The sequence below is a fragment of the Apium graveolens genome, chromosome 10 (assembly GCF_009905375.1).
Source record: "Apium graveolens cultivar Ventura chromosome 10, ASM990537v1, whole genome shotgun sequence".
NCBI classification, from domain to species: domain Eukaryota; kingdom Viridiplantae; phylum Streptophyta; class Magnoliopsida; order Apiales; family Apiaceae; genus Apium; species Apium graveolens.
This window is the reverse complement of record NC_133656.1, coordinates 26,646,202-26,658,837: the sequence shown is the minus strand read 5'-3', so window position 1 is coordinate 26,658,837 and position 12,636 is coordinate 26,646,202. Positions and strand designations below refer to the sequence as shown.

Genomic DNA, 12,636 nt, shown 5'->3' with positions numbered 1-12,636 from the left:
TACAAATTTTCTCGTTTCGCGAAAAATGACTTTTCCGGGCCCCATTGGGTGTTAAAAACCCCACAAAAATCACATTTTTATTTTTATAAAATTATAGGACTTTCATTTATACCATTTCTTTGTATTTTTGCATTATTAAAAATTTTTGGGAAATTTTGGCATATATATTAAATGTTAATACTCAAAAATTATAAAATTAGGGGCTTATTAATTTTAAAAGATGTAGAATTAGGGCCTTAATTTTAATTAGGAGTATTAATTTTACTACTATAAATAGCCTAATTTTCATTTAATTAATTATAATTAATCATTAAAAATCAGAAAAATTCACAAAATTCTCTGAAATCGGGTCTGGAAGAACATGGTCGGGTCAGGAATTTAAGTTGTGATTTCTCACTGATTACATCATCAAATCGTGTGATTCAATTACCCAAATCGAAGGTTTTGATATGTTCTTTCTGTTTCTAGCATCAATTTCATGTTTTAATCCGTAGTTTTTGATTTTTGATTTCTAGGGTTTATGTTCGAATTAGGGCTTTTTGATTCTAGGGTTATTATGATGTTTTGATTATTGAAATAGCTTTCTTAGATGATTTACAGTCGATTCATGGTGTTTAATTGCATAAAAGATTCCTGGATAGTGATTCACAATTATTAGGGTTTATGTCCAATTTTCAAATCACAACTCCGTAATTTCTATGAATATTTGGTTCTCGAAATGTTAGGGCTTCGATTTTATGTGTTCTTACCTTCAGTTTGCACTATAGAACGTTTGATTTCATGTACGATTCTGTGATTTCGATTCTTGGTCGGAGTTGATGTCGGTTGTGATCGGAGATGGAGATTCTGTGATGCTTTTGATTCGTTTTGGCCGGAGTTATATTGTTCAGTTTATGTGGGATTAAAACCATGTGAAAAATGATCCAAACCAAGTCGTTTTTGGCCTGAAATTGGCGCACCGGAATCTGCTCCGGTGGCCGGTTTCTTGGAAAATTCCGGTCATGTTCTTTATGACCCGGAATCTAACCCGTTTGACCCGTTTCCAGAACCCGGTTTTGATCTGAAATTGTCAGTGATTGATTTCTGACAATTGTTTCTGGAAATTATTTTTACTTTTATTTTATTTTAATTATAAAACTAGTTTTATTTATTTTATAAATTGATTAATTAATTATTTAATTAATTGATTTATATTATAAATAATTTAAAAATATTTTCTAAAAATCAGATTTGATTATTTTTTTAATTATTTATCATTTATTTATTATTTATTAATTATTTAAAAATGATTAATTGTTTTGATAATTAATCAAATAATTTTCAATAAATCATAATAAATTTATTTAAATTCCAAAAATTATAGAAAAATCATTTCCAGTTCTGATTTTTCTTAAATAATTATTTAAAAATTATTTTAGGATTTAAAAATCAGTAAGAATTATTTAAATTGAATTATATGTGTTTAATTGATATTAAATAGACCGTTAGTCCGATTCGAGCGAAACGAAACTCTTTTGACTCAGAAAAATGAAATAATTTCATTAAAAATAATATTAAAACGTAATTTCTAGTTGACCTTGTTATAAGCCGAATTGCGTACCAAGACGAGTCCGATAAATTCCGAAAAATAGGGAACGGGTTAGATAATGATCAGTTAAGCGACCAGCGAGTCGATTTTGATTCTAAATATTATTTTATCTATAAAAATGATTATGTGACTTATGTGCTTATGTGTATTATGTGGTTAATCGAGTCTTACTTGCTAATATATAATATACAAGTCAATGATAAGCGCATGGGTAGACAAAACGATGTGAAGTCGGTTCAAGACGCAATTGAAGTACGAAATGACTAAACCAGTCTATTTGTCTAACAGAAGCTAAGCCAGTAAGGCAGGTTGAGTCGGTGATAGACGAAGGTGATATAACTGAAGTGAGTCGCGTAGAAGGCAAGTTTTTCCCCTATTCTAATTTCAGAATAGTGATATTTCTTCAGATTCTTATCACGCTTGCACTCTTTTGATTCTTGTTCATAAACACTGATACACACTTGTTATTCTTTTGTTCATATTCATTTCGATTCTTGATGTCTCCTTTTCTTTGAATTCCTTATTCATATTCCAATTGTTAGTCACATATATTGATATATTCTGGTGATTAGAATATATCAAAGCATACCGATTGTTCCAATTGCTACTCCATGGACTGGATACTGATATTTTTGGGGATTAAGTTTACTTAATCCTAAGGACCAGGACATAACCGGATCCTTGAGATGGGTCGTTGTTCCTGGGTGCCTGACTGTATCTATATAGTGGGATATAGATCTGCACTGTATCCTAGTTGATTAGCAGGGTATAGATGCGAACTTGTGTCTAGTTTAGTTCGTTTGTACTCTCCAGCAGTGGCCTTCTTTCTATTCTCGCGGGGTTATATCTTTACAGATATACCCAGATTACCGTTTCAGTTAAACTGCTTTAACACTATTTATATTTTATGGATTTATTGAGCAATTTTTGGCTCACCCCTTTTTGTTGTTATTCACCTTATTGTTTTCAGTTAAGAAGGAATATGAAACCCATCAGCACTCTAGTGGTAAAGAAACGGGTCAAGCCTCGGGATTAGGGTGCATGTCACAGCGGCACGTGAATGCCAAGATGGGCATGCCATGACGTCAATTAGCCAGGCATGCCTCTTCATGATTTGGCATGCCTTTTTACTAATTTTTTTTTTATTTTTTAATAATTATTTTAATATTAGAATTATCCAGAAATAACAAATATAATTATAAAATATTTACATATATTTGAGTATCTAAAAAGTTATTAATGTAAATGAGTATTATAATGGTATTCGGTTGTTACTAGACCTGCCAATTCATTCATGTCATATACATTCGTGTCATGTATTTTCGTATTTCGTGTACTTGAATGTCAAACACAAAACCGACATGTTTAGCGTTTGTGTACATTCGTGTTCCTGTACTTTCATGTCGTGTATGTCGCGTTAATTAAATATTAATATATATTAAATTTAAGATAAATATATATTAATATATAAGATTTTTAAGTAAAAAAATTATAAAATATATGAAAAATATATATTTAGATCTCAAATCTATACAATATAATGAACTCAAATAATATTTTGAAAATAAATATGCATACATTTATTATAATTCTACATATATTTCTAAAAAATATTAAAAAAATTCATTTTTTGACTCAGAATAATAGTTGTTCCTTTTCATTGAATAATGTTACCTATGGGGTTCCACGTTTGTTTAATGGTGTATATGTTCTTAATTTCAATACTCATGTTTATAACATAAATAATGATAATAAATGTATTAAGACGATAGACTCAAATCAAACATACCTCTAATGGCATTGTCGTTTAGGTCACATAAATGAGAAACACATTTCCAAATTACATCAAGATGGTTATTGTAATAACTCAAATTTTTGAGACCTTGTAAAAACGTTTAATGAATAGTAACCCTGACAGACGGGGAATTTTTTTTAGCCCACACTATGTAGTGCATGATAAAATGAGTTTCGATGTTGATATTATTATTATACGTACCAAATGAGTGTATATAAACGTTATTAGTTTTCGAAGAAAACGAACTTTGAAAAATGACCATATTTACGAATCATCGAGGATTATGGAAATCACAATATAATTACGAATTTAAAACCCTACGGATTTATATCCAAATATAATAATTCAAAACATAAGGAATAAATATGAAAGGATTTACGACGCGAACCGTTTACGAGAAATTATTACAAAAATGTTTAAGCGACCGAGCGAGCGCGTAAACGGTTAAATAAACGTAACGCACTAACTAACCATGGTAGAAAAGTAATCATAGTTACTTTATCAAATAGTGAGGTAAGGTATAGGATGATCAACCAAGGGCTAGCAAATAGTAAGCTAAAGAGCTAAGTTAAGTAGCTTAGCTTGTACACTACAAAGGCTAGCTAGTTTTTGTCTAAGATTTTCCAACATAAATCAAATCCTAGGATATAAACTAGAGAATAAAAATCAATACAAGATATCACTTGCATTATTCCAAGAAGCTCCCAAGAAGCAACATAAAAACACTCCCTCTCTCTCCCAAAAGCTTCATTCGGCCCTTTCTAAATAAACCAAGAAATCAATTTCAAATCTTCAAGCTCTAGCCATGTGTATCAGCCCGCACATCCGGACTATTAGTTCTAAATCGAAAACTAAAAATAAAATATATTATTACTCGATAATTCTAATAGATCACGAAATTCAAAGCAGCGGTCAAACTCAATAATCAAAATCATAAAAATAGAGACGCAGCTCCACAAATCCGATAATAATTGTCTAACAGATAATTAAATTTATTCTCTAAAAACAAAATCTTTATTCTAATTCAAATAGCACAAAACGAAGCAGCACAGATCTCCTCATAGTTCTCATTCCTTAATTTTAATATGCTCCAAATTCCGAACCTGAAATGTTAAAAGGGGTGAGCTACACAGCTCAGCAAGTACAAATTGACTATCTCTTAAACAGAAAAACAATGGGTGTTTTAATAAAATGATTTTTCTCAAACAATAATAATTTTGTAAAACAATTTGTTAAGTAGATCCAACCCAAGTTTTATATTTTAAAATTCAGAATTTAAAACAGAACAGAGCAGATTTTATAACAGATCAGAACAAAATAAAATAGAACAAAACGATAATTCTTATAAATACCACAGTCTTGATCTACGGCCACACTTTGCCAGTAGCCGGCATCTAATTCTTATTCTTATTCTTTATACCACACTTTGCCAGTGGTCGGCATCTAAAGTTCAATAATTACGCGCCCTTAATAGGTATCTAAAGTTGCACACTTGTGCGCCTACTAAGGGTATCTAAGGCTAGTTCCGGAACTATAGCGTAAATTACGAACGGGTTCGAAAACGTAGAGACTGGGTTCTAAAATTCACAAATACTTATATCTTATAATTTCGAAATCAAAATTCTTATATCTTATACGAAATTAAAAACAGAACTGAAATATATTTTCCGAAAAATAAAAGTAAGTCAAAAGTACTTACCTCAAAGCCTGACCAGATCTGAATTTACTCTTTTTGACCCTCCAAACGATATTTTCTTGAAAAACACGAAACACGAAATCTGAAGATAACGAAAACACCTTTCTGAAAAGTCCAGAATCACTGAATTCTGACTTACGATGAATTTTTTACGAATTTTACAAGACAGCTGATTTTTGCTGAGAAAGTCCTACAAATTTTAATGATAAAAACAAGGAATACGAATATGGTGTATTTATAACGATACAAAACCCTATATCTCAACTAGGAAATAATAATAATTAAAAATAAAATTACGAATTTTACATTCTTCCCTCCTTAAAAGAATTTGGTCCCCAAATTCACATAACATAAATAAATTAAATAAGTCACTAAAGAAAAGAAATCATACCTTAATTGCGATAGTTGTCATTTCCTGTCAGCTGAAACACACGTCCTTTGCCCATCTTGTTATCTGCTTCCTTCCTTGGTGGCGGTGGCGGATTGTGCGGACAATTCGAAATCTTATGTCCTACTTCTCCGCAATGAAAACAAGCACCTGTATTCCAACGACAGACTTTGTCCGGATGATTCTTGCCGCACCTGGTACACGTCTCTCGATCACCTTGACCCCCGATGTTATCGTACACGTGTGGCTTCTTGAGTGGTCCCTCTTGAAAAGATTGCCCACTAGTTTGAGTGATCCGCCTCTTATAGTGGGCAATCTTTTCAAGAGGGACCACTCAAGAAGCCACACGTGTACGATAACATCGGGGGTCAAGGTGATCGAGAGACGTGTACCAGGTGCGGCAAGAATCATCCGGACAAAGTCTGTCGTTGGAATACAGGTGCTTGTTTTCATTGCGGAGAAGTAGGACATAAGATTTCGAATTGTCCGCACAATCCGCCACCGCCACCAAGGAAGGAAGCAGATAACAAGATGGGCAAAGGACGTGTGTTTCAGCTGACAGGAAATGACAACTATCGCAATTAAGGTATGATTTCTTTTCTTTAGTGACTTATTTAATTTATTTATGTTATGTGAATTTGGGGACCAAATTCTTTTAAGGAGGGAAGAATGTAAAATTACTGTATCAGCCCGCACATCCGGACTATTAGTTCTAAATCGAAAACTAAAAATAAAATATATTATTACTCGATAATTCTAATAGATCACGAAATTCAAAGCAGCGGTCAAACTCAATAATCAAAATCATAAAAATAGAGACGCAGCTCCACAAATCCGATAATAATTGTCTAACAGATAATTAAATTTATTCTCTAAAAACAAAATCTTTATTCTAATTCAAATAGCACAAAACGAAGCAGCACAGATCTCCTCATAGTTCTCATTCCTTAATTTTAATATGCTCCAAATTCCGAACCTGAAATGTTAAAAGGGGTGAGCTACACAGCTCAGCAAGTACAAATTGACTATCTCTTAAACAGAAAAACAATGGGTGTTTTAATAAAATGATTTTTCTCAAACAATAATAATTTTGTAAAACAATTTGTTAAGTAGATCCAACCCAAGTTTTATATTTTAAAATTCAGAATTTAAAACAGAACAGAGCAGATTTTATAACAGATCAGAACAAAATAAAATAGAACAAAACGATAATTCTTATAAATACCACAGTCTTGATCTACGGCCACACTTTGCCAGTAGCCGGCATCTAATTCTTATTCTCCCCAAATTCACATAACATAAATAAATTAAATAAGTCACTAAAGAAAAGAAATCATACCTTAATTGCGATAGTTGTCATTTCCTGTCAGCTGAAACACACGTCCTTTGCCCATCTTGTTATCTGCTTCCTTCCTTGGTGGCGGTGGCGGATTGTGCGGACAATTCGAAATCTTATGTCCTACTTCTCCGCAATGAAAACAAGCACCTGTATTCCAACGACAGACTTTGTCCGGATGATTCTTGCCGCACCTGGTACACGTCTCTCGATCACCTTGACCCCCGATGTTATCGTACACGTGTGGCTTCTTGAGTGGTCCCGCACATCCGGACTATTAGTTCTAAATCGAAAACTAAAAATAAAATATATTATTACTCGATAATTCTAATAGATCACGAAATTCAAAGCAGCGGTCAAACTCAATAATCAAAATCATAAAAATAGAGACGCAGCTCCACAAATCCGATAATAATTGTCTAACAGATAATTAAATTTATTCTCTAAAAACAAAATCTTTATTCTAATTCAAATAGCACAAAACGAAGCAGCACAGATCTCCTCATAGTTCTCATTCCTTAATTTTAATATGCTCCAAATTCCGAACCTGAAATGTTAAAAGGGGTGAGCTACACAGCTCAGCAAGTACAAATTGACTATCTCTTAAACAGAAAAACAATGGGTGTTTTAATAAAATGATTTTTCTCAAACAATAATAATTTTGTAAAACAATTTGTTAAGTAGATCCAACCCAAGTTTTATATTTTAAAATTCAGAATTTAAAACAGAACAGAGCAGATTTTATAACAGATCAGAACAAAATAAAATAGAACAAAACGATAATTCTTATAAATACCACAGTCTTGATCTACGGCCACACTTTGCCAGTAGCCGGCATCTAATTCTTATTCTTATTCTTTATACCACACTTTGCCAGTGGTCGGCATCTAAAGTTCAATAATTACGCGCCCTTAATAGGTATCTAAAGTTGCACACTTGTGCGCCTAGTAAGGGTATCTAAGGCTAGTTCCGGAACTATAGCGTAAATTACGAACGGGTTCGAAAACGTAGAGACTGGGTTCTAAAATTCACAAATACTTATATCTTATAATTTCGAAATCAAAATTCTTATATCTTATACGAAATTAAAAACAGAACTGAAATATATTTTCCGAAAAATAAAAGTAAGTCAAAAGTACTTACCTCAAAGCCTGACCAGATCTGAATTTACTCTTTTTGACCCTCTAAACGATATTTTCTTGAAAAACACGAAACACGAAATCTGAAGATAACGAAAACACCTTTCTGAAAAGTCCAGAATCACTGAATTCTGACTTACGATGAATTTTTTACGAATTTTACAAGACAGCTGATTTTTGCTGAGAAAGTCCTACGAATTTTAATGATAAAAACAAGGAATACGAATATGGTGTATTTATAACGATACAAAACCCTATATCTCAACTAGGAAATAATAATATTTCCTCCTAAAGATTTACAACCTCTCCAAGTAAATTCCATAAATAAAATATTTGATACACACAATTACCTAAACTAAAAAAATTTCGATTTTCTAAATTATTCTTACACTTATTTCCACAAATAACAAATCTTTTCACAAATCAACTACCTTGCACAAAATGTTTTCAGAATATTCTAATTTTAAAATATTTATCTAGACAAATTAATATCTAATTTCTAATAAATAAATTAAAAATAAAATTACGAATTTTACATTCTTCCCTCCTTAAAAGAATTTGGTCCCCAAATTCACATAACATAAATAAATTAAATAAGTCACTAAAGAAAAGAAATCATACCTTAATTGCGATAGTTGTCATTTCCTGTCAGCTGAAACACACGTCCTTTGCCCATCTTGTTATCTGCTTCCTTCCTTGGTGGCGGTGGCGGATTGTGCGGACAATTCGAAATCTTATGTCCTACTTCTCCGCAATGAAAACAAGCACCTGTATTCCAACGACAGACTTTGTCCGGATGATTCTTGCCGCACCTGGTACACGTCTCTCGATCACCTTGACCCCCGATGTTATCGTACACGTGTGGCTTCTTGAGTGGTCCCTCTTGAAAAGATTGCCCACTAGTTTGAGTGATCCGCCTCTTATTCCAACTGCCAGACGCCTTTTCAGATTCTGCCAAGCCCCTTTCGATCACTAACGCCTTGTTGAGGACAGCCTCGTACGTCTGAAGTTCAAACGACGCCACTGAATTCCTGATGTCACTTCGAAGTCCCTCCTCTAATCTTCGTGCTCGACTGCTCTCATCTGCTACTAGGGTCGACGCGTACTTCGCAAGCTTTGCAAATTCTGCTTCGTATTCAATGACGGTTCTTCCACCTTGTTGAAGTCGAATGAAGTCCCTCTCTTTCTGCAGACGAACTGTTCTCGAAAAGTACTTGTCCTCTAAAGCCTTCTTGAACTTTGCCCAAGTGTACGGTTCATGATTTTCTTCAAGATTTGTCGTCTCATTCTTTCTCTTTTCCATAAGCCACCAGTCGTAAGCGCTTCCTTGCAATTGGTACACAGCTAAGGTCACCTTCTGTCCCTCATTGCTCCCCAGAAGTCCGAAAGCTTTTTCCATCTCTTGGATCCACATCTCAACGATAGCCGGGTCTGTAGCTCCATCAAAAGTTGGCGGGTTCAAACGCTTGAATTGAGAGACGATGTTGGGCTTCGGTTGCTGATTCACAAGTACAGCTAGAGTTTCAGCCAGCTGGTCAAAGACGTTTCCTCCTTCATCATTATTGCCCTGATTTTCATTGTTGTTCTGATTTTCTCCATCCATCTTTACTAGAACACACAAAACAAATTCTAAACTTATAGTCAATAATCAAAAAAAACACAAAAGTCAAACATATCAAATAATCACACAAATAAATGCCCTAAATCCAAAATAATTTTCTAAGACCTATACGATAGTCTAAAGGATCGCATCCTAGGGAATGTACTAGTCCCATACCTAATACACTCCGAAGGACAGCCTGCTCTGGATACCAACTGTATCAGCCCGCACATCCGGACTATTAGTTCTAAATCGAAAACTAAAAATAAAATATATTATTACTCGATAATTCTAATAGATCACGAAATTCAAAGCAGCGGTCAAACTCAATAATCAAAATCATAAAAATAGAGACGCAGCTCCACAAATCCGATAATAATTGTCTAACAGATAATTAAATTTATTCTCTAAAAACAAAATCTTTATTCTAATTCAAATAGCACAAAACGAAGCAGCACAGATCTCCTCATAGTTCTCATTCCTTAATTTTAATATGCTCCAAATTCCGAACCTGAAATGTTAAAAGGGGTGAGCTACACAGCTCAGCAAGTACAAATTGACTATCTCTTAAACAGAAAAACAATGGGTGTTTTAATAAAATGATTTTTCTCAAACAATAATAATTTTGTAAAACAATTTGTTAAGTAGATCCAACCCAAGTTTTATATTTTAAAATTCAGAATTTAAAACAGAACAGAGCAGATTTTATAACAGATCAGAACAAAATAAAATAGAACAAAACGATAATTCTTATAAATACCACAGTCTTGATCTACGGCCACACTTTGCCAGTAGCCGGCATCTAATTCTTATTCTTATTCTTTATACCACACTTTGCCAGTGGTCGGCATCTAAAGTTCAATAATTACGCGCCCTTAATAGGTATCTAAAGTTGCACACTTGTGCGCCTACTAAGGGTATCTAAGGCTAGTTCCGGAACTATAGCGTAAATTACGAACGGGTTCGAAAACGTAGAGACTGGGTTCTAAAATTCACAAATACTTATATCTTATAATTTCGAAATCAAAATTCTTATATCTTATACGAAATTAAAAACAGAACTGAAATATATTTTCCGAAAAATAAAAGTAAGTCAAAAGTACTTACCTCAAAGCCTGACCAGATCTGAATTTACTCTTTTTGACCCTCCAAACGATATTTTCTTGAAAAACACGAAACACGAAATCTGAAGATAACGAAAAGACCTTTCTGAAAAGTCCAGAATCACTGAATTCTGACTTACGATGAATTTTTTACGAATTTTACAAGACAGCTGATTTTTGCTGAGAAAGTCCTACGAATTTTAATGATAAAAACAAGGAATACGAATATGGTGTATTTATAACGATACAAAACCCTATATCTCAACTAGGAAATAATAATATTTCCTCCTAAAGATTTACAACCTCTCCAAGTAAATTCCATAAATAAAATATTTGATACACACAATTACCTAAACTAAAAAAATTTCGATTTTCTAAATTATTCTTACACTTATTTCCACAAATAACAAATCTTTTCACAAATCAACTACCTTGCACAAAATGTTTTCAGAATATTCTAATTTTAAAATATTTATCTAGACAAATTAATATCTAATTTCTAATAAATAAATTAAAAATAAAATTACGAATTTTACACCATGGAATCCTCCCATTAATTATCAAGCTTCATACAACCTAAAATAAGGTAAGATAAATCTTTGAGCTCTTTTTATCAAGGTTTAATGGATGAAATAAATTCAACAAAGATGATAGTGAATAGTAACTCTTCTTTGGTTTCTTGATTTTAATGGTTATTTTAGGCTCCAAAAACCATACTAAGCACTCCCAAGACTTCACCATCATCAAGATCACATCTCAAGCTCTCAAGAAAGGTATAAATCAAGAACACTGACAGGTACAGTCTTAGGCATCTCAGACTCTGGCTCAGGGGCAGGAGTCTCTGAATCTGGCCTCAAGGGTGAAATTTACATAGGGATCTCACTACTCTCAGAAGGGTCCTCCTCTGGGTCTGAACTAACATACACAGGCTCCTCTGGAGAGGGTGGAATGGGGTCCACTGGGGTACCAGTCAAACTAATCTTTGAATCTGAGTCACTACCACTACTGGGATCCTGAGAGAAAACACAAAACAACAACCAAGAAACAATGTTAGGGTTAAATAAAAGCTTCCAGCTAACTCACACCCTAACTCTAGTTTCCACTCTAACTGATACACACTTTCCTTAGACTATACCTAATAGTCTAACTCAACTCTATATGAGTCGAACTCTCTCACGATATAGATATATACCCAAAATACCCTTTTTATTCCTAACTTGTATCAGGGACTAGATCCTGTAGCTCTGATACCAACTTGTGACGCCCTCAACCTCGGGGTTAGGAAATGAGGACCCACACACCTTTATTCTAATAATTAAATATGCATAAACCCCGATTAACTACTAACACGATCAAACAGGATAAAGTATGAGACAAGATCACAACTACCAATCATCAAATATAACTTACAGCCCCAAAATATTATTAAATAAACATAATTGATTCCGGCTGGGAACCGACAGATAACCCATTGTATCTCTACAACTTTCCTTCTAAGCGCTTGCTCACTCAGAAATACCGCTACCTGCTCTGGCAACCGGAAGCCTTCAACACGATAGGGACCACCAGGTGCGCTCTTACGAGCAGTGTGCCTAAGCCTGGTCATCTTCTTTCTTAACTGACATGGTTAGATTAAAACAAAACATATGAGTATAAAACTCAGCAAGTAACTATAAAGCAGTTCTATGATACGAAATCCACAATATACTTTACCAATCTCAGGGCATTCTACTTTATTTGATCTAGGTGGCAGATTTCCATCTTTTGGGTTAAGAAAGGGTTATGAAGGAAAAATGTAAGGCTTTCAAGGAACAAGGCTCAACGCAGGGTGAAAGCCGACATTTATCACAAATCATTAAAGGATCAGATTAGAACTTTCAGGAAGAGGAAAGCAATAGTATTTCACAATATGGAATCAATCATATGATCAGCAGATTAAAAATCAGGGTTCTCGAGCTTTAAGCTTCACATTAACACAATCAACTCTTTTC

The 12,636-nt window shown here is 33.6% G+C and overlaps 1 protein-coding gene across 1 annotated transcript; it reads right to left on the bottom strand.

Annotated features, from left to right (window-relative positions):
* Window positions 1–8,564: 8,564 nt before the first annotated feature.
* Window positions 8,565–9,545, bottom strand: LOC141690464 (uncharacterized). Its single transcript, XM_074495261.1, has one exon. It carries the CDS (start codon window positions 9,543–9,545, stop codon window positions 8,565–8,567), a length of 981 nt encoding a protein of 326 aa, XP_074351362.1.
* Between the last annotated feature and the right edge of the window lie 3,091 nt (window positions 9,546–12,636).